Consider the following 23,999-nt stretch of genomic DNA (forward strand, 5'->3'; position numbering starts at 1 on the left):
AATCGCACCTTTAGTGAGTATGACGGGTTACAGTTTCTGAAGTTATGCCCTATGCCAATAAAAATGGTCTGCCCTTCATAAAAAAAGTTTTGATGAGTTTTCTTTTAATTAATAGACATACCGTATATACTGTACTCGCGTTTAAGTTCTCCCGCAGATAGGCAGTCAGGGCTTGATTGTACCATATAATTTCTCGTATTTTATAATGTCGCTTGTCAAATGCAGAAAACTCATGCTATTGATACAAGGGATTATGATATGCTAACGTCCACCTGAGAGGGTCACCACGGAGCACACAGCCTTTATTTCTATGTATTACGTGACCACACAGTAATACCCAAACTACTTTGAAGTGATATTTGCACTGATTTGTGTTTTTTGTATCTCACACCCTCATACACCTTTATCATAAGAGCATCCCTTATCTACGATGGAGCATGCAATCAGAAGAAAATAGGAAGCTGGTTTTAAATTAAACATCGTTGAAGTAGTAAAAGAAATTGGTAACTGCGCTGCTGCAACAAACTTTGATGTGTCTGAGAAACTGATGAGTGATTGGAGGAGGCAAGAAGATGTAAAAAAAAAAATTAAGTGTCGTATGTTTCAATGGGTGTCATGATAAGTCGGGGTCTGTTTTATGATCGATTTTTCAGGTTTCAAGACCTGACTTATTACAGTACTTATTCTACACGTGATTTTTCTCTCTGAAAATATTAGCCATGAAACCAGACTGCTATTCTGAGATAAATGGTTTGTTAACATTTTACTGGTTCACTTGGAACTCTCTTCAATAAAAGAATATAAAACTGAATGCAACTCTATCCCCGATTTTCATTTTCCTGTTTAATTGAATGAAGTCACACTGCTAGACTTTTTTTTTCTTTCATTACATTACACATTTATATTTATTTGCCTTGCAGATGCTTTTATCCAAAGCAACTTACAAAGAGGTAAACATAATTAAGTAATGTTAGGCTTGGGCCTGTTTGTTTGTCAAGTGTAGCAGGACAGGTAACAAAAGGTGACTGCCACAAGTGAAAAGATTGTAATAACTTATACATTTCCAATTATAGATTATAATCAATAAGGCATTTAAAATTAATCTAACAGCAAATCAGGTGGCACAGTGGTATCGCTGCTGCCTCACAGTAAGGAGACCTGGGTTTGCTTCCTGGGTTCTCCCTGCGTGGAGTTTGCATGTTCTCCCCGTGTCTGCGTGGGTTTCCTCCCACAGTCCAAAGACATGCAGGTTAGGTGCATTGGCGATCATAAATTGTCCTTGGTGTGTGTGCTTGGTGTGTGTACCCTGCGGTGGGCTGGCGCCCTGCCCTGGGTTTGTTTCCTGCCTTGCGCCCTGTGTTGGCTGGGATTGGCTCCAGCAGACCCCAGTGACTCTGTAGTTAGGATATAGTGGGTTGGAAAATGGATGGATGGATAACGGCAAATCAAACAAAAATATGAAAGATCACAAAGCAATGTTTTTCAATCAATTAGACAGATACTCACAGAACAGATGGGGTTTCAGTTTCTTCTTAAATACATTGAGGGAGTCAGCAGTGCAGATGGAGGTGGGCAGCCCGTTCCACCAACTGGGAACTACACAGGAAAAGAGTCTGGATTGAGACTTGACACCACGCAGAGATGGCATCACCAGACGCCAGTCACTGGCAGACCTGAGTGGGCAAGAAGGAGCATTAAGTAGTGTACCATCGATAAATGTAGTTAAAATTATAGACAAGGAGTGTAATCATGTTATAAAATGCTTATTAATTCATAAAACTGGTCCTCTAGCAACATTTGAATAGAGAACTCAACAAGGGAAGTGCCGTCAGTGAATCGGGACCTTTTACTAGAAGTCTTGTATCAATAACAAAATGAAAGACTTGCTGTTTAAAACACCACACAGAGAGCATGCTGGTAATAAAATGCTTTGAGAGAAAACACTAGGAGATGCTTATGGGGTCAGTAAAATGGGCCACATGTATTGAACACTTATTTATTTTTTAATTACACATTTGTTATCTCGTTTTGGAGCACATGTTTGTTAGACTTGAAGAAAAGACCTGGTAGGGTGATCCTCCTCAAAGTTGATACATAATTTTACATTTTGATAATGCCTGCTTTAGCTCCAATGAACACTATGTAATCATAGACAGACAGACAGACAGACAGACAGACAGATAGATAGATAGATAGATAGATAGATAGATAGATAGATAGATAGATTATATCTGTCTGTCTGTCCTATAGTGCCTTTCACGTCCATTTATCTATTTAAGAAACAATTAAGCAGATCTATTACTTTAAGATTTTTCATCCTCAATGAAGTTTAACTTAATTTTTAAAATATAAGTATCCTAAATTTCATGCTTATACAGTATTTATTCTCTTTTAATATTTTACAAAACAAAATTGTAACAGCAGGTCAGTGTTTATGTTATATACAATTGAAGTCAGACGTTTCCATCCACTTTGGGGTGGATTCTTTCAAACTCCTTTTCTAATCCCTCCACAGATTTTCAACTAATAAATTATAAATGTGGCCTGTTGTTGAAGATGTCTACTCTGTGCAGGGCAAAAGTCACGTTTTCCACCAATGTTCACAGAGCTCAGAGCATTTCACTTTTTATTGACCAGATCACAATTCCAGTGGGTCACAAGTTTACATACACTTTGTTAACTGGGCTTTTAAACAGCTTGGAAAATTCCAGAAAATGATGTCAAACCTTCAGGTAATGACACAATTAGCTTCTGAGAGCCAACTAGCCTAATTGGAGTCAACATGAGGATGGATGTTAAGGCCTGACATCAAGCTCATTGAGTCTTTGTTTGACTTAATGGGAACTCAAAAGAAATCAGCCAAGGTCTCAGAAAAAAATGGTGGACAACCACAAAGCTGGTTCATCCTTAAGAACAATTTCCAAAAGCCCAAAGGTTCCACGTTCATCTGTACAAACAACAATACACAAGCATGAACCCCATGGGACCACCCAGTCATCATACCACTCAGGAAGGAGACACATTCTGTCTCCAAGAGAAGAACAGATTTGAAAGTGTACATCAATCCCAGAACAACAGCAAAGGACCTTGTGAAGATACTGAAGGACACAGGTAGAGGAGTCTCAATATCTACAATAAAATGAGTCCAATATCAACATCACCTGAAAGGCTGCTGAGCACAGAAGATCCCACTGCTACAAAGACACTATCAAAAACCCAGACTGTAGTTTGTGATGGCAAAATGGGGTACAAAGATCTAGAGAAATGTCCTCTAGTCTGATGAAGCCAAGACTGAACTGTTTAGCCATAATGACCGACGTTATGTTTGGAGGAAAAAGTTTGAGGCTTGCAAGCCAAAGAACACAATCTCAACCATCAAGCATCATGTTGTGGGGGCTGCAGGATGGACTGGTGCACTTCACAAAATAGGTGAGGAAGGAAAATGATGGAGAGACACTGCAGCGACATCTCAAGAGCTCAGCCAGGATTTTGAAGCTCAGTCACAAAGGGGTCATCCAAATGGACAAGGACTAAGAGCAGACATCCAAAATGGTGGCTTAAGGACAACAAAGTCAAGGTATTGGAGTGGCCATCACAAAGCCCTGACCTCAATCTGAACTGAAAAAGTGTGTAAGAGCACAGGAGGCCTATGAACCTGTCCCAGTTACACCAGTTTTGCGAGCCTCAGGGCTTATCTTTCATCCACTCAGCTAGCCAACGAGAGAAGTACTGAACAGATTTACATCTGGCTTTTTTCTATAATTTGCTTGAACATTTCGGTTCATTTTGCAATTTCTCTCATTGCGGTAAGTATCATAGTTCGCTTGCAGTCCCGATTTATTTGCGTGAATCCAAGAGAGATGGAGTGGGCCGAGGGGAGGGGGGGGCGTGGCCCTCCTCACTCACACGCCAGCCTCGGGGAGTATCTTACATCCGCCAGGGCCGTTCTTAGGTGTTTGGGGGCCCTAGGCATGGAGCGTAGGTAGGGGGCCCTTGAAGCCCACCGGAGCGGAGGATAAAACTGAATTGTGAAGTTGCAAAATGGACCTCAGACAAAACATTTATGTCCCACTACCTCTTTTCCTTTTTTCGACGGAAAAGATAGCCTATATGTATAATTATAGCAGAGCAGACGGAGGGACGGAGCAAACCACCCACTGTCGAGTCGCTTTGTGGAATGGTTTTTATCTTCCCAGCTTTCGCTATTCATAGCGTGATCAATTTGTTGCTCAGACGCTTGGAGGCAGGCGAGGTGGATGAACAGTGCCCTCCCACTGGGGCCCCATCCACCACTCCGTCACCTCGATTCTGCCTATCGTCGTCACTGTTTCCTCTTTGCTCGCGCATACCAATATTGATAATTCTGCCACCAGAGAAACTTTGTACTTCTGAAATATACGGACCTGTAAATTGTAGGCTATTTGGTTAAAAAAAAAAGCGCCCGGCGGGGCCCCCTTGGCAGTGAGAGCCCTAGGTGGTCACCTAATTTGCCTATGCCTAAGAACGGTCCTGCATCTGCTTAGCTAGTGAACGAGAGAACTACTTGGCAGATTTAGATCTGGCTTTTTTTCTATAGTTTGGTTGAACATTTCGATTGAAATTGCGACATCTCTCATGATGCTAAGAATCATAGTTCGCTTACAAGAGCGATATATTCTCGCTAATCCGAGACAGAGGTCTCCGGGCCGAAAAGAGGGGGAATCGTGACGTCAGAAGTGGGGGGCTAGGCGGGGTCCTCCTCACTGTCCTTTTTCAGTAATACGCAGGCGGAGCCACGGGGCTAGTATATATATTTTTTTATTTAATTTAATTTTTTGAATTAGATTGTAAAGGCTAATAAAAAAGCCCAAGGATATTTTCTTTAAGTTTTGTTATTTTTATTTTAGTGAGATATGGTGCCATTGCAGAACTGAGGGGCAATTAACACCAACGGCCCTGCCATGTAAATGGAACTTTCCAAAAGGCAGGAGAAGCAGGTTAGACCTTCAGTTCTATGATGGTTTTCTTTTCTTTTAATTTTTTTTCTATACAGAGTTTCATTTTTTATATTTTAATTTACATGTTTTGTATTATAGATGTTTTTGTTTAAAGCTTTATATGTTTCTTTAAAATGAAAAGAAGTTCTGTGATGGCCGCTGTGAACCAGAGGAAAAAAAACTAATAAGAGAAGGGAACAAATGACTGTATGGCCTCTGTTTTCATCTAAATAATAATAATAAATGAATCGCAATGCAGAGAAGTGCCTGAGACAGAGCTAACATTGGTGCCATGACCTGCTTGAACCAGGAGCAGCGATGGTGAACCTGAAAGGGGCCGACCTTCAGCCGCCAGGACTCGAGGTACAACAGGAAAGGCAACTGAAAAAATAAAGGCGCCTCAGTGGCAATAGGTGACTGAGTGCTGCTGGCTAAGAAAAGGGAATGTGGCAAGCCAAAGTTTGCAGTTCGCTGGGAGGACAGTTTGTATGTTGTTATTAAGACGGACCCAGCACTTAATATTTTCTGGATGAAAAACGGTGACACTGGGATAGAAAAAGTGGTGCATCCAAACCTCCTTATGCCCGTGAATGTCCTTCCAGTTCAGTCTGAGGTGTTGACAGATATTCACCCTGTGGAGGCTGCAAGCATTAATGACAATAGTGCAGGCAATTTGAATAACAGTACTCCTGCGAATTGTGGGGAAGCATTGGCTGTGGATTCCTTTACAAGGACGACTGATTGGGCGGCTAGTATTGAAGAAAGTTCTGTCAGTAATTACAAGTTCAGAAGTTTCGTAAGCTAAAATATTGAATGACACGAGTTTGGTGCGAGAGGAGAAGCAACCCAATAGATGAAAACATTTAGAGTCGGCACATCCGATTGATGATTGTAGACATCTCCGATGTATTATAGTGTTCCTTATAATATAACTAAGTTTGTCCCACCGCACTTTCTGTAGAGTCTTGCATTATAACTAGAATCGCGGGTGCCGTCAGAAGGTCTTGTTAATTGTTATAAATGGCTCAACATGTTCCAATAGGTTAAGAAGGTGTTCCTAATAAAAGTGCACTTGTACCTTCTCCCTGCCTCTTAGCACTTACCTACAATGATGCCACAAGTTTTGTTAGCGACTTTGTTAATACGGTCCGGACACGAGCGGGTCGAGAAGAAAGACTCGTTTCAAGGCTCGTCCAAACTATGCAGTTGCAGAAAGTTTCTAGAGAAAATAAAAGTGAAAGATCCTCAACATTGTGTTGTTTCTGTTTTCAAATAGTGCTGCTGTTGTTGTGTTAACGATATAGCGGATTTTATGGATATTATAATCTCTCAAAGCACTCGGCAATCAGCAGAGAACAGCGACTGAATGAACATCCGGCACTGAATGACTATGAATCGGAAACAGAAGACAATGAGTGGCAAATCACGCGCAACACTGAGGAATCCCCTCGAACAGAGTCCTTAAGTCTCCACTTGTTCATGATTCAAATCGCATGACACTGACTAAAGCGAAAGAGCAAATCCCCCCACCCCCCCGAGATTCAGATCACTTACTTCAGTTTCCGGGTATTATGCAACAGTCACCTTCTTTTCTGGCACCAACTGACAGCAAATGTTTACATGCTCTTCGGTTTTCGTCGCCCTTGATGACGCACTTAGATTACGCTAACCCATGACGTCATCGAATGCGACTTGCGAGAGAGTGAGACGGTGTGCAGTAATCAGAAGCCGACTGCTGAGTAGGTCGGCTTTTAAAACAGTACATGACAGAGAGGCAGAAGGTAAGTGATCCGAGTTTGAGGTTTTCATCTTTACGTTCACTTTATTCATGTCGTTTTTTATTAGCTTAAACTATCTGCTCGACTTAACATCTGCGTAGTGCTATTACGCACGCTCACGCGAGTCTCTGATGCAATATACAGTATAACTTTATTGGAAAGGTCCTTCCATACATACATAACAGATAGAGTGCCCTCTACTGTTCCCTGTGAACACATTAGTTTATGAATATTTACTATCGGTTTGTATGTGTACAATACTGGTTTCGTTCATATGAACTATATTGGTTTGTGTCCGTATATTATCGGTTTGTGCCTGAACTATACCCGTTTGTATATGCATACCACTGGATTGATTTATGTGTGTATGTCACTGGTTCCAGTATGTTTGTCATTGGTTTGTGAGTGAACTGAATCTGTTTACACTTGCATGTAATCGGTTAGCTTATGAACATATTGGCTTGCGTTCTGTGCCAGTCTAACAATGGATTTGTGTATGCACTATACTGGTTTCATGTGGGTAACCTGTCAATTTTGCGCTTGAGCTCTATTGGTTGTATGTGTGTACAATGTCGGTTTCACGTACGAAACATAATGGTAATGCGTGCGCACCCTATCGCAACTCTGTGTATGAACTGTTATCGGTTATGCGTGTGAACGCAATTGGTTATTCACGTGATCTTCAGCGGAAATGGGCGGGGCAAGAAACAGAAACTCAAGGGTCGGTAGAGTCATGGAAGGTGAAGAGAACCGGTCAGGAGACCGATCTGCGTTAAAACAGTGCAGTATTTTATTTTTTGCACAATACGTTTGCGAAAGGACTTGGTGGTAATTATTATTATTTAACAGAATCTACCCTTGAGTTTGTAATGAACACAAGACTGAAGTTAGGTACGTATTTGGCCGTCATCTAATAATAATAATAATAATAATAACAAATTTTATTTATATTGCACTTTATATTTTAGCAATCCCAAAGTGCTACAGAGTAAAAATAGAATAATAAATAAAAAAAAAAAAAAAAACAGAAGAATCTATAAAATACTTTAACAAAATGACTTTCTAAAAAGATGAGTTTTTAGGTTTCGCTTAAAGGCCTCGGTCGACTGTGGGGCACTCAGGTAATCAGGGAGGGCATTCCACCGCCTTGGCGCCACAGATGAAAACGCCCTGTCACCCATGCTGCTGAGCTTAGTTCTGGGGACTTGAAGAGTGTTAGTGTGTACAGAGCGGAGGGAACGTAAGGAGTTATGAGGGGTGAGGAGTTCCTGTAGATAAAGAGGGGCATGTCCATAAATGCACTGATGGGTAAGAAGGGAGACCTTGTACTCTATTCTGAATGAAACAGGGAGCCAGTGAAGGGTTTTCAGGATTGGGGTGATGTGATCATACTTTCGCACCCTCATCAGGATCCTGGCAGCGCTGTTCTGAATATACTGGAGTCTCTGGATACTCTTGCAAGGAATCCCAATGAGGAGCGCATTACAATAATCCAGCCTGGAAGAGACAAAGGCATGGACGAGCTTCTCTGTATCTGCCAGGGTGAGTAATGGGCGGAGTTTGGCGATGTTCTTGAGATGGTAAAAAGATGACTTACAGAGATATTTGATGTGGGTGTCAAAAGTAAGTTGGGAGTCCATTCTAACACCCAAATTAGTAACAGATGTGGAAAGAGGAATATTTTGGCCAGAGAAAGTAATACTGGTGATGGTAGAAGATCGAAGATGATGTGATGTACCAACTAAGATGGCTTCTGTTTTGGATCTGTTCAACTGAAGAAAATTGAGCCTCATCCATGCCTCTATCTCCTCCAGGCAGGTAGACAATGTAGATGTTGGCAGAGGAGCAGTAGAGGAGGTGGGAGTAGTCCTGAGGTAAAGCTGAGTGTCATTGGCATAGCAATGGAACGATGAACCATGTCTGCCAATGACAGTTCCAAGGGGGAGCATGTAGATAGTAAAAAGGATAGGGCCCAGCACAGAGCCCTGTGGAACACCACAGGTGATGTTGTGGGTGTGGGACTTTGCGCTGCCAAGGGCGACATGCTCAGTTCTGCCAGTCAGGTATGATGTAAACCAATTTAGAACATTTCCTGAGAGTCCAATAGTGTATTGCAGGCGGTGAAGAATTGATGTTATGGTCTATTGTGTCAAAAGCAGCTGTCAGGTCAAGGAGGATAAGTAGTGAAGGTGAACCAGTATCTGCCGTCATCAGAAGATCATTGGTGACCCTGACCAGGGCTTATTCACATCCAGGTCTATGTTTGCTCGCAACAAGCCACTGTACTTTTTCACCCAATTTTTGAAACCAGTTATTTATTCTGAAGGCAAAATGTTCAATATTTACGACTGGCACTTTTATCCAACATACATTTAGCATTCGCCCTTTGCCCCTCACACCACACAGAAAGATGAAGTGTCTTGCTCACGGTCACACAGTGTCATTATCAGGACTTGAACCTACAAACTCAGGGGTTTAAAATTGCAAAGTCTTAAGCACTAAGCCACAATGCTTGTACATCTACAATATGTATATTAATTGGCATAATATAAACTGGTCCAGGACAGATTCCTTTGTTAAAGTTGCGTTTAACATTTTCAACCCTTTCAAGTTCAAAATCTGGAATGTTTATTTATTTTTTGAAAATAATGGATCAGTTTGCAGATTAATGTACACGCTGTAGAATATTTTGCCTTGCTGTTAACATAGAAGAAGAAGCTGGTTTGTGAATAGTAGCTGACTGCAGGCATATGTGTAGCTAATAGTGAATAAAAAGCTGTACCTAACTTCAGTCCTGTGATCATTTCAGATGTTAAAAATAATCACCACCAATCCCTTTTACAGATGTACAGTGGCACGCAAAAGTATTCAATCCCTTCAAAAGTTGTCATAATTTTCTGCAAGACAAAAGATTTGTACACACATTTATTCATTCAGTATTTTTTCTTATATTGTAACAAAACATTTCCAAAGTCAAAATAAACCATGTTCTGTGCACATTTAACTGAACAAGAAAAACTCCATAAGTATACATGAGTATTTAAACCTCTGTGCTTTGGAAGCTCCAGGTTTACACCAAAGACAAATGAATTACAAAGGTGATAGTCATAATTAAATATAATGAGGTGGTACTTGTGAGTCCCTGCGGTGGGCTGGCGCCCTGCCCGGGGTTTGTTTCCTGCCTTGCGCCCGGTGTTGGCTGGGATTGGCTCCAGCAGACCCCGTGACCCTGTAGTTAGGATATAGCAGGTTGTAAAATGACTGACTTGTGAGTCCCTTCTATCTCTCTGGATATAAGAAGCCTCACTTTGGAGTTTTTCTCCTTCATTAAATATCTACAGAAAATGGTTTATTTGGACTTTGGAAATGCATTGTTACAGCACAAGAGTTCACTTTAAAAATACCAAATGGATAACTATGTGGACAAATCTTTTGTCATGCAGAAAATTAGGATGACTTTTAAAGGGATTGAATATTTTTGCCCGTCACTCTAAGTTTGTGAATGGGCTTGGTGGTAATTATTTTTAAGAGTGTTTTCCCTTAATTCTGAAATGATCACGGGATCACTCTTAGCTACATCCAGTATATGCTTGCAGTCAGCTACTTATTCACACAGCTTTTGAAAACCAGCTTCTGATTCTTTTGGAACAGCAAGGCATAATATTCTACAGAGTGTACATTAACCAGCATCATTACAAACCAATCCATTATTTGAAAAAATAATTATTTCTCATTTTTGTCCTGCATGGGTCAAAAATGTTAAACTCAAATTTAACAAAGGAATCTGTCCTGGACACGTTTATATTATGCCAGTGTCACAAAACTATGAAAATGAAGGTGGTCCAAAATGATTTAACTCTTTACGGTGCCCCTTAAATGACACAGTTAATCCCATCTGTCAGATATTGGAGTGACAGAACTTTGTCAATTTCACCCAGGTACCCACATTGGGCAGAGCAAAACTTGGCTGCATCTTTAAAAAAATGCACCTTCCTTGTCACAAAGCTGTAAAAAGTAAGGTGACCCAATATGATGTAACTCACCCATGCAGGTCCTAAAGGTGGCATATTTAGCTTTTCAAAGAATGGACATGTTTAGGCAGTTAATATACACGTTGTAGGTGTGCAAGCACTGTGGTTAGGGCTTTGCACTTTCAATCCTGAGTTTGTAGGTTCAAGTCCTGATAGTGACACTGTGTAACCATGAGCAAGCCACTTCACATGTCTGTGTGGCACACTGCGGGGACACTGAGCATAAGAAATGTAACCAGTAGTAACTAAATGTTACATTGGATAAAGGCGTCAGTCGTAAATATAGAATATTTTTCCTTTAGAATAACTAACTGGTTTGCAAAAGCTGTCTGAAAAAGTAGAGTCGCAGGTTGCAAGCGAGCATGTAGCTGGAAGCGAATAAAAAGTCAACCAATGTTGGATGTATGTTGGATAAAAGCGCCAGTCGTAAATGTTGAAGATTTTGCCTTCAGAATAAATAACTGGTTTCAAAAATTGGGTGAAAAAGTACAGTGGCTTGTTGCGAGCAAACATAGACCTGGATGTGAATAAGATGACGGCCAAATACGTACCTAACTCCAGTCTTGTGTTCATTACAGACTCAAGGGTAGATTCTGTTAAATAGTAATAATTACCACCAAGTCCTTTCACAAATGTATTGTGTGAAAAAGAAAATACTGCCCTGTTTTAACGCAGGTCCGTCTCCTGTCCGCTTCTCTTCACGCTCCATGACTCTACCGGCCCTGAGTTTCTGTTTCTTGCCCCTCCCATTTCCACTGAAGATTGCAGAACAACCAATAGAGTTCGCACGCAGAACCGACAGAGTTTATACACAGAGTTACGATAGGGTGCGCACTCATAACCAGCATGTTTCATACGAGAAACCGACATGGTACACACATCCAACCAACAGAGTTCAAGCGCAAAACTGACACGTTACCCACATGAAACCAGTATAAGACGTGCATGAAACCAATATAATGCATTCACAAATCCATTTTTAGACCGACACAAAACGCAATGCAATATTGTTCATACGCAAACCGATAACATGCAAGTGTAAACCGATGCAGTTCACACTGGAAACAGTGACCTACATACTCAAATCAATATAGTTCATATGAAAAGCAGTGGTATGTACATACAAAGAGACATAGTTCAGGCACAAACCGATAATATACAGAAACAAACCAATATACAGTGCATCCGGAAAGTATTCACAGCGCATCACTTTTTCCACATTTTGTTATGTTACAGCCTTATTCCAAAATGGATTAAATTCATTTTTTTCCTCAGAATTCTACACACAACACCCCATAATGACAACGTGAAAAAAGTTTACTTGAGGTTTTTGCAAATTTATTAAAAATAAACAAATTGAGAAAGCACATGTACATAAGTATTCACAGCCTTTGCCATGAAGCTCAAAATTGAGCTCAGGTGCATCCTGTTTCCCCTGATCATCCTTGAGATGTTTCTGCAGCTTAATTGGAGTCCACCTGTGGTGAATTAAGTTGACTGGAGATGATTTGGAAAGGCACACACCTGTCTATATAAGGTCCCACAGTTGAGCACAAACCCAGCGTGAAGTCAAAGGAATTGTCTGTAGACCTCCGAGACAGGATTGTCTCGAGGCACAAGTCTGGGGAAGGTTACAGAAAAATTTCTGCTGCTTTGAAGGTCCCAATGACCACAGTGGCCTCCATCATCCGTAAGTGGAAGAAGTTCGAAACCACCAGGACTCTTCCTAGAGCTGGCCGGCCATCTAAACTGAGCGATCAGGGGAGAAGGGCCTTAGTCAGGGAGGTGACCAAGAACCCAATGGTCAATCTGTCAGAGGTCCTCTGTGGAGAGAGGAGAACCTTCCAGAAGGACAACCATCTCTGCAGCAATCCGCCAATCAGGCCTGTATGGTAGAGTGGCCAGACAGAAGCCACTCCTTAGTAAAAGGCACATGGAAGCCCACCTGGAATTTGCCAAAAGGCACCTGAAGGACTCTCAGACTATGAGAAAGAAAATTCTCTGGTCTGATGAGACAAACATTGAACTCTTTGGTGTGAATGCCAGGCATCACGTTTGGAGGAAACCAGGCACCGCTCATCACCAGGCCAATACCATCCCTACAGTGAAGCCTGGTGGTGGCAGCATCATGCTGTGGGGATGTTTTTCAGCAGCAGGGACTGGGAGACTAGTCAGGATAAAGGGAAAGATGACTGCAGCAATGTACAGAGACATCCTGGATGAAAACCTGCTCCACAGCGCTCTTGACCTCAGACTGGGGCGGCGGTTCATCTTTCAGCAGGACAACGACCCTAAGCACACAGCCAAGATATCAAAGGAGTGGCTTCAGGACAACTCTGTGAATGTCCTTGAGTGGCCCAGCCAGAGCCCAGACTTGAATCCGATTGAACATCTCTGGAGAGATCTTAAAATGGCTGTGCACCGACGCTTCCCATCCAACCTGATGGAGCTTGAGAGGTGCTGCAAAGAGGAATGGACGAAACTGGCCAAGGATAGGTGTGCCAAGCTTGTGGCATCATATTCAACAAGACTTGAGGCTGGAATTGCTGCCAAAGGTGCATCGACAAAGTATTGAGCAAAGGCTGCGAATACTTATGTACATGGGATTTCTCAGTTTTTTTATGTTTAATAAATTTGCAAAAACCTCAAGTAAACTTTTTTCATGTTGTCATTATGGGGTGTTGTGTGTAGAATTCTGAGGAAAAAATGAATTGAATCCATTTTGGAATAAGGCTGTAACATAATAAAATGTGGAAAAAGTGATGCGCTGTGAATACTTTCCGGATGCACTGTAGGTCATGAATGAAACCAGTATTGTACAAACGCAAACCAATAGTAAATATTCATAAACCAACAATGTTCACACGTAAACCAATAGATTACACACAGAAATATATGATTTATACCCTGTTTGGCCCCTCATAGTAGAGTCCCGTCTGTGCGGTGACGTATGGTGCTCTGGCTCGGCCGTTGGATATTATTGTCTGTGTCTGCTTCACACTTGGCGTAGGAATGGTGGCCTTCGAGTGAGGCAGGAATGCCAAAAAGTATATAAAAAAAAAAAAACTAAATCCCATTAGCGAGAGACAAATAGCGGGTAAATGCTTGCTGTTTGGGGACGACACGTTATGGATGTCTTAAGTTTTCATTCAGTCCACTCAGATAGATAGATAGATAAATAGACAAGATAGATAGTGAAAGGCACTGTATAATGCATAGATGTACTTTATTACTTTATTAGAAATTTGCAGAAGCTCAAGGCAAATATATATAAATAATAAACAATAATCCCTATACACACACACAAATGTCTGGTGGATACGGGAGAACTGATGCACTCAATAACTGGGCAATAAATGGCATAAGATGGTCAGACCAGTTCAGATGTTCATTTAATTCCATTACAATCTGAAGAAAGCAGGTCCAGCTTGCAAACTGTGATGCTGAGATCTGGGATCTAATATTTTTAATTTTCTCATTAAAGACGTTCATAAAGTCTGTACTTCTAATATCTGTTGATATTTTGCACTGTAGATCTGAATTTCCATTTGTTAATTTAGCCACTGTTCTAAAGGATTTTTATTACTGCTATTATTTTAGAATAGTAGTCTGAGCGAGATTTAAAGAGAGCTTTTTATATTTTTTAACACTCTGTCCATGCAATTTGAAAGTCCTGCAGCGTTGTTGTTCTCCAGTTTTCGACACTCTAATTTAAGAGCTCGAGTGTTCATTAAACCACATTATAATGTGATGTTAGCTGATCTAAATTGTTTTTCATGTACTGATCTAAATGGTTTTCCACAATTACACTCGACTTACTCAAAGTATCTATAAATTTTGAAACAGAACTACAGTCTAGATGTCACAGTGTCTTTGTTTTAATCTGTGAGTATTGGTAAGGGCAGGATTAAATTAAATGTAATTAAGTAGTGATCGGAAATAACTTCATTTAATGGAGTAATATTTAAATTTTGAATTTCTGACAAAAGCCAGCAAAGTTCTTCTTTCATCTTCCCCATCCTGACAGGTATCTGTTTCTTAACCCAATCCCGAGGCTCCACTTGTATAAACATTCCTCAACATAACTGATAACACAATTCTGGGACTCCATCAACACTGTTTGTTAAATCCCAGTATTGAATTCTGCTAACCCACAACATTGCAAGATGGCCGTCATCTTCTTCCAGCCTGTTGGACTTTCAGTCCACTCACTTTTTTTTGTTTATTACACAAATTTGATATGAAGAGTGATGAGTTACTGTCAACATGCTGTGAACTGTCTGATTTGACAGGCACGTTAAGTGCAAAGGTGCTGTAAAATGAAAATCAAATTGCTTTAGGTCTGTATGATGGCAGTTTTAACTTCATTCAATTCTGTTCTTTCCACAGAGAGAGAGAAGCTGCAGTTTTACTCGTAACGTCTAGATGGATGTGAAAGAGGAGATGTGTGAGGCTGACGTGAATATCCCGGAGATAAGGACTGTAAATATTAAGGAGGAGGACTGTGAATGGGAGTCTGTCCGCCCTAAACAGGAGCATCTCTGCATTAAAGAGGACTACTGTGAGCTGGGGTTAGTGCGTGTTAAAGAAGAGGCTGAAGAGAAGTTTGTCAGCATTGAGACGAGTATCCATACAAGTCTGGAAAGTGTCAAGGAAGAGGATCTTCACTATGCATGTCAAGATGGAGCCATGACTGGGATGGCCTCTTCTCCGAGCAAATACTGTCACTCTCCTGGGCCTTCTATCAGCGTGAAGAGTGAATCTTTACATTCTGACACAAATAGGACGGAGGAGAATGTCATGGATAGAACCACAGAAGATCAGCCACCGTCTAAAAATAAATCTACAAAAAGTAAGTGTAAATATGTGCAGGTTTTAGAGCTGGGTGGGGGATGATGGGCCTGAAAGGGTGGTCTTATGCTGTTGATGAGAGACTTAGGAATGAAATGAAACTGCTGTGATTTATTTTTTGGTTAATGTGGCTTGACCATTTATCTATGAGGGATGTAGAGAAAAACCAAGCAAAATGACACCTTTCATTGGCTAACTAAAAAGATTTCAATATGCAAGCTTTCGAGGCAACTCAGGCCCATTCTTACATCTTGCCTGAAGAAGGGGCCTGAGTTGCCTCGAAAGCTTGCATATTGTAATCTTTTTAGTTAGCCAATAAAAGGTGTCATTTTGTTGGCTTTTCTCTACATTCATAATGGCTAACACGGTACAACACCCTAGTTCTATGGGGGATGTAAGGATTAGAGATTTTCTGTTTTTGTATTGCAATATTGTTGCAAGAAAAGTTTTGGGAACCCTTTGGAATTCCTCTGATTTCCACATTAATTTCTTCTAAAATTTACATTTATTTATTTGGCCGATGCATTTATCTAAAGCTACCTGCAACAATTGAGATATAATTGCTTCCATTTCTTTTCATTTTCCAATTGGAGCACAGGCGGGTGAAGTGACTCGCTTTGGGTCACACAATGGTGTCAGCAATGGGATTTGAACCCACAACCTCAGGGTTTAAAGTCCAAAGCCTTAACCAATTGTGAAGAAATAATTACACATTTTATTTGTATAGTGTCCTTTCCCAAGCTCAATGAATGTCAGGGCACATTCTCATTATTAAAGGTGCATTTTGTAAGAACGTAAGAAATTTGAAAAAAAGGAGAGGAGACCGTTCAGTCCATTTGTCGTCCGTTTGCTTACCTAATAGCTAAGCTGTCCAGATATCTCATCCAGACTTTTCTTGATGGTTGTCCAGGTTTCTGCTTCAATTCCATTTCCTGGTAGTTTGATCCAAAGTCCCACAACTGTTTGCGTAAAGAAGTGCTTCCTGGCTTCAATTTTAATTGTACTGCCCTTTAATTTTCACCGATGTCCTCGAGTACTTGATTCACCGTTAAGCTGAAAGAACGTTGATGGATCTCCTTTATCTAAACCTTTTGAGGATTTTAAATACCTGAGTCAGGTCCCCATACAATCTCCTCTGCTCAGACAAAGCAAATTCTGTGAGTCTGTCGCAGTTGGACATGTCCTTCAGTCCCATGATGCACTTGGTTGTTCTCCTCTGCACACCTTCAAGTGCTGCTATTTCTTCCTTGTACTGTGGTGGCCAGAACTACACACAAAACTCCAGATGTGGTCTTACTAGTATACTACACATTTTGAGCACAACATCCCTTGACTTAAATTCAACAGCTTCTATGATATAACATGACATTTTATTTGCCTTTTGTAATTGCTTCTGTGCATTGCTCAGTCGATGAAAATGTTGTGTCAACATAAATCCCTAAATCCTTTTCAAAGGTCTCTTCCTGTATGACATACCCCTTGGGGTCAGAGCACAGGGCCAGTCATTGTATAGTGCCCCTGGAGCAACTGAAGGTTAAGAGCCTTGGTCAAGGACCCAGCAGGACAGGATCTCTTATGGCAGTAATAGGGATTTGAACTGGCAACCTTTCAAATACCGGCACAGACCTGTAGCCTAAGAGTCAGCACTCCGCCCACAAAGTCTTGCTGAAAGAAGAGTTTACCACAATAAAACATTCTGTTTGTGGCAAACTTGTGTCATAGATTGTGTGTGTTGGGAGTTTGGGGAGCTGCAGTGCCCCCTAAGGACCACACAGTTAAACAACTAGAGATCCAGTTTTGTAGGTTTCCCACTGATGCCTACAGTTTCTAGTTGCAGAATGAATATTTGGTGTGTCAAAGGCTTATTGAAAGTCTATGTAAATTTCAGCATATGCTTTTTTCTTGTCATCTATTTCAGTTGCGTCTTCAAAAAAAATCTAAAAGATTGGTTTGGCAGGACCTTCCTCTCATTCATAATCCCATGCTGGGTGTTATTTAGAATATTATTTTCTGTTAGGTAATTTTCTAATGTATTTCTTATTCTAGTTTCCATAATTTTGCATGGCACAGAAATGGTCTGTAATTACTAGGATCCATTTTGTGTCCCTTCTTCAAGATCAGAGTCACATTTGCAACTTTCCAGTCCGCAGTGTGAAAGGATTCAAACGAGCACAGAAAGAGGTTTGTGGGCAGCCGCCCGTATACTTGAAACTGGCAGCCAAAAGCGAAGGTTGTGGTTCAAGGTTTACAGACTTTAGTCCAGAACAAGAACAAACAGATAGGGAAAAGTGGCAGCTTTAAAGACAGGCAGGGGAAGTGATGTCATCGGGGCCAGAACAGGAAGTGACCTCATCAGACCCAGATGAAATTTCCCACGGTCGGTCTGCCGATGAAACAGACTAAGGATCGGTGCACTCTGCCATCCCCTGGTCTGGCGTGGAATTACCTCCCTTTGAGCCTTTTAGCTGCCTCCCATGCTCACGTGTGTGACATCAGGTACTTCTCCTTTCTGAAGCTGCTGAAGTATATCTAATAAGCGTTTATAGGTGAAGTCTTTTATTTCTTTCAATACAATTGGTAAGATCCCATCAGGTCCAGGGGTTTTATTAGTCTTCAACATATTGAGGAATTGATGCACATCTGACTCTTCTGTTTTAAAATCCTTGAACTCAGAGTTTGTTTTTACTTCTGCATGAGGCATTCTGCTTGTTTCTTCCTTTAGAAATACTTGGGTGAAACATTTATTCAGTTTATTTGTTATTTCCTTCTCATTTTCAATGATTTCTCCATTTGTCCCTAAGGTTTCTTAAATTTTCTTTTATCGTCTTTTTTTTTTTACTAGAGTACCGTAGTCTGAAAAAATTGCTTGCCGTTCGTTTTGGCTTCTCCAGCAATTTTCATTTCAGTTTCTTTTTTCACGTTTCAAATGCTTTTTTTGATCTCTTGATGTAGTGTCCGGCATTCCTCTATGTTAGAATTTATTTTCTTGTACAGTGATCTTTTCAGTTATACATTTTTTATAAATAATACTCCTAATTATCCATTTGGAAGATTCTTTTGTCTTTTTTTGTGTTACTGCTTTTCAGAATAAACATATTTTGAGTCTGGATCAGAAGATCTCTGAAGCGATACCAACCTTCATTTATCACTGCTGAGTTTTTGTTTCCCCATCTGATGTTTTGTTGACTCTTCCTCATCCCCATATAGTCGGCTTTCCTCAAGTTATAAGTTGTTAACATACTTGCCATGACACTCTGCTTAATAAATGAAACTCTTGAATATCTTGATTATCACTTTTTACCTCCATTTATCGAACAACATTAAAAAAATGTAATTCTGAATAACACTGTAGGAATTTGATGACAAAATGATGATACAGTTCTGTAACGTAGTTAACAAAATGTGTGCAATAATCTTGACAGTTCATTTTGTCACTTATGATCTATTTATTTTGAGAATTTCAACTTCTTAGTAATGGTGACTGCACACGTGTGGTGAGTAGTTATAATACAGAAAGAAAAATTCACAAGGTGAGTGCTCTTCCACACATTTCTTAAGTTTTACAATTGCTTCAGCGCATCAAAAGTTGTTCATAAATTCAGGCAGCATTTGTTTAATGTTGTGATGTAATGTACTGTAAATATTAGGACATTGGATTAAACATTTTCTTTTAAACTTTATACAGGAAGCAAACATCTCGGCATTAGTGAATGTGGCAAACAATTCTCTGACAGGAGCAGTCTTCAGAGAAACACCGTACCTCCCACTGGAGAGAAGCCGTACAGCTGTTTGGAATGTGGCAAACGGTTTTTGCTAAGGAGCACTCTTCATACCCACAAGAGAATTCATACAGGAGAGAAGCCGCATTGTTGTTTTGACTGTGGCAAACGGTTTTCACAAAGGAGCAGTCTTCAGACCCACAAGAGAATTCACACGGGAGAGAAGCCTCATTGCTGTTACGAGTGTGGCAAACAGTTTTCACAAAATGCCCATCTGCAAGCCCACAAAAGAATTCACACGGGATTGAAGCCGTTTTGCTGTAATGAATGTGGCAAGCAGTTTTCGCTAAGGAGTAATCTTCAGACCCATATTAGAACTCATACAGGAGAAAAGCCGTATCGCTGTAATGAATGTGGCAAACAATTCTGTCGCAGGACTCTTCTTCAGATACACTTTAGAACTCACACTGGAGAAAAGCCGTATTGCTGTTATGAATGTGGCAAACAGTACTCTGAGCGGAGCAGTCTTCACAGACACACTAGAACTCACACTGGAGAGAAGCCCTACAGCTGTTTGGAATGTGGCAAACAGTTTTCATTAAGGGGCAGTCTTAAGAGGCATTCTTCAGTTCACACAGGAGAGAAGCCATTTTCTTGCTCGGAATGTGGCAAAAAATTTGTGCGTCTGGTCAGTCTTAAGAGACACTCTGCAGTGCACATGGGATAGAAGAAGAAAGCTCTGTAGGAGGAAGTTGATGGAGGAAGAAGTGAAATGTATATCCAGGAGTCCTTAAGTTTTGATGATTACCATCATTGTATATAATTGTCTGGGAATTTTCCTTTAAATAATAGCTGAGATCAACACTACAAATGGTTCCAATAGACTTTTTTTTATTACAACAGGTCTGAGGGAGCCCTGCCATATGGAAACCTCAGTAGCTGTGATAAGAACGAAGAAATATGTCATTGTTTGATCCTGTGAAGAATAGGAAATTTTCTATAACTGTAAAAAGCTGTTACAAATGTAACACAAATGTATTCTTCAGATACACTTTAGAACTCGTACTGGACAGAGGTGATATTGCGTTCCTGAATGTGGAAAACAATTCTCGGACAGAAGTACTCTTTGAAGCCATAGACAAATTCACACTGGAGAGCGAGTCCATATTGCTGTTCTGAATGTGGCAAACGATTTTCACAAAGAGGCCATCTTCACACCCACAAACCAATTCACACCGGATAGAAGCTACCATTGCTGTTCTGAATGTGGCAGACAATTTTCTCGTGTAACCAACTTTAGAAACACTCTGAAAGTCACAGGAGATAAAGAGGAAGCCTTAAAGGAGTAAGTATTCAGGTAAAGAAGGTATAAATGGAACTCTTCCAACTCCCCGCATCTTGATTGGGTATTCCACCGTATGAAAGTACTAATCTCTTCAAGAAACTACACTTGTAATATTAAAAGAGTACAAAAAAGTCATTCATCCTGGGCATTCATATCCCCAGATAAAAAGGTGCCCATTCTTTGCTTTGGCCTTTGGGATGGTATACAGTTGGGGAAATAATTATTTGATCACCTGCTGAATTGTACGTTTGCTCACTTACAAAGAAATGAACAGTCTCTAATTTATATGGTAGTTTTGTTTTAATGGAGAGAGACAGAATATCAACCAAAAATCCAGAAAAGACACATTACATAAAAGTTATAAATTGATTTGCATGTCATTGAGTGAAATAAGGATTTGATCCCCTACAACCCAGACAGAATTCTGGCTCCCACAGATGGCACACAGATTACAATCAGTCAATTCCAGATACTCCTGATCTCAACTCATTATGTGTATATAGCCCACCTGTCCACAGAATCAATTTCTTCCATTCCAACCTTTCCACCACCATGGGAAACACCAAACAGCTGTCAAAGACCTGTACAAGCCTGCAATGGGCTACCAGACCACCAGCAAGAAGCTTGGTGAGAAGGTGACAACTGTTGGTGTGATTATTCAGAAATGGAAGATAAATATAAATGACCATCAGTCGCCCTCAGTCTGGAGCTCCATGGAAGACCTTGCCTCATGGGGTGAGGACGACCCTGAAGAAGGTGAGTGATCAGCCCAAAAACTACACGGGAGGAGTTTGTTAATGATGTGAAGGCAGTTGGAACCACAGTCACCAAGAACACCATTGGTAACACACTATGCTGTAATGGATTGAAATCTTGCAGCACCTGCAAGGTCCCCCTACTCAAAAAGGCAAATGTACAGGCCCATCTTAAATTTGCCAGTGAACATCTAAAATGGTCGTACTCAGCATTTCTCTTCCTCCAAACATGATTCCAAAGAGCTCTATTTTGGTTTCATCTGACCACAGCACCTTCTCCCAAGCCTTCAGATCATTAACAAGCTCCTCCCGTTTAGTTTTGGGCTGATCCCTCACCTTTCTCGTGATCGTCCTCACCCCATGAGGCAAAATCTTGCATAGAGTTCCAGACCGATGGCGATTGATGGTCATTTTAATATTTCTTCCATTTCTGAATAATCACACCCAACACCTTTTCACCAACCTTCTTGCTGATGGTCTTGTAGCCCATTCCAGTCTTGTCCCTGACATCCTTTGACAGCTCTTTGGTCTTGCCCATGGTGGTGAAGAAGTTGGAATGGAAGAAATTGATTCTGTGGAAAGGTGTGCTTTATACACATAATGAGTTGAGATCAGGAGTATCATTGATTGATTGGCTGTTTGCCCACATGGCACAAAGATTATAATCTGCGGGAGCCAGAATCCCGGCTGGGTTGTAGGGGATCAAATACTTACTTCTCTCAATGGTATGCAAATCAATTTATAACTTTTACGTAACTAGGGAGCTTTGCCCCCTGCTTGCTTCGCTCGCCCACCTGGGCACGCTACGTGCCAGCCAGTTTGAAGTAACGTGAGCAGCAGAGACGCAAACATTTAAAAGCCTGTACAGCAGCTGTCCTTTTGTCTCACTGCTTTGTCACACGGGACGTTAAAGTGTCTCCAAGAAAATCACGTCTTGTCTCCTTGCAAGATTTTTATCTTTATAATAGATAGATGTGCTTTTTCTGGATTTTTGGTTGATATTCTGCCTCTCTCTATTAAAATGAAACTACCATAAAATCAGAGACTGTTCATTGCCTTGTAAGTGCAGAAACTTACAAATTCAGCAGGGGATCAAATAATTATTTCCCCCCACTGTATGTGATAGTAATAGTAGAACATCTGCAGATAAAGAGAAGAAGACTTCAAATGTTGTGACAGTCCAGATAGAAAGTGATACTGGTCCCACCACAGCGGACCCCAAAAGTGCAGGATGAACACAGTCCAGTGGTCAGTTGAAGACAAGGACAAGATCGTGTACTGCTGCTTTTAGGCAAAAAAATAGCAGAATTTCCATATAAAGATATGGCTTGCAAAAAACTAGAATCCATAAAAGAAATCCTTACATCCGAATTAAGTAAGAGAACCAATGCAAATTTAAATAAATAAAATGGTGAATAAGCTGAGAATGATAAGAATCTCTACAAAGACCAGGAAAAGAATAACTAATGCTGGAAAAAGTCCAAGACCCTGTGGTAATGTGCAACACATGCATTACCATTTACAAAGAAAAGTAACTTTGTGTTTACAGTTTAATTATAAGCAAGTATAGTTAAAGCTGAGGCACATATCTTTTTAGCTTGTTTAACTCTTGGAGGGCTAAATATTTTTTCGGCAACTGGCAAGAATTCCCAGTAGAACAGCTGCCGGCCGCCAGAGCTAAAGGCGGATCTGGGAGATAACCTGTCAAAAGCCACCAGGGGACAAAGCACGTTTGGACCAATGCTCCCTGAAGTTATATCACAAGTTCTGTCCCATCTCTATTTGTAATGCCACAACGCCTTTCATCTCGTCTTTTGTTGTGGGTTTCCACTTTGAAAAACGAGAATGCGATGCAAGCACAGCCCGCGATTCAAAAAATTGCTCTGCCTACCTGTTTGTCTCGTCTGACAGTAGCTGAAAAGCGGCATCAGGAGAGAGCAGCCTGAAGTACAACAGCTGGTGATCTGTCGTGTCCAACAGCAAGCCATGCTGTCTGTGAAGTCCAGTAGCCAGTTCGGCTCCCACGGATCAATGTCTGGGTATTCCCCCCCACACGAACCTTGCTGTAAGTGCATCGGCTGCGCAAATGCGATCAGCTGGTGCGGCATCGGCTGGTGTCCGATCAGCTGATGCCGGCTTCTCACTCTCTTGTTTGATCTCCTGATCACTGTCAATAAAATCCGATCTGAAAAATCAGAGTCCGACTCAGCGATAATGCGCAAAACATCATCTGCCGAGTGTTTTCTTTTCTGCACTCACTTCGCTCCCTTCTGACATGTCGGTGCCATCTTGCCTTTGTTTACATTTCGCAACTCACGCACACGCAAGGATTAGTTGCCGAGTCAACGAGTCTAGCATTCCTCCAAGCACAGAGGGAATGCCTGCGATGTGACAGTGAGTTTTGTCGCCATTAACAGCTGATTGTCGCCCTCAACCCCTCCTGTCGACAAAAGTTGACATCCGCCCTAAAAGAGTTCATTTCAAAAGCAACAGGGGCGTGCGGTGGCGCTCTAACATAAAGAATGCTGACAGTCACCTCCAGTT

The 23,999-nt window shown here is 41.0% G+C and overlaps 1 protein-coding gene across 1 annotated transcript in view; it reads left to right on the forward strand.

Annotated features, from left to right (window-relative positions):
- LOC114643335 (oocyte zinc finger protein XlCOF22-like) overlaps positions 1–21,470 on the forward strand; it is a 70,641-nt gene extending 49,171 nt beyond the window's left edge. Inside the window, exons 4-5 of the mRNA XM_028791956.2 lie at positions 15,211–15,637; positions 19,322–21,470. Of these exons, the coding sequence (XP_028647789.1) occupies positions 15,211–15,637; positions 19,322–20,082 (1,188 nt within the window). The 3' untranslated portion in view covers positions 20,083–21,470. The remainder of the gene's footprint in view (positions 1–15,210; positions 15,638–19,321) is intronic.
- Positions 21,471–23,999: the final 2,529 nt, after the last annotated feature.

This window comes from Erpetoichthys calabaricus, chromosome 1 (genome assembly GCF_900747795.2).
Source record: "Erpetoichthys calabaricus chromosome 1, fErpCal1.3, whole genome shotgun sequence".
NCBI lineage: Eukaryota > Metazoa > Chordata > Cladistia > Polypteriformes > Polypteridae > Erpetoichthys > Erpetoichthys calabaricus.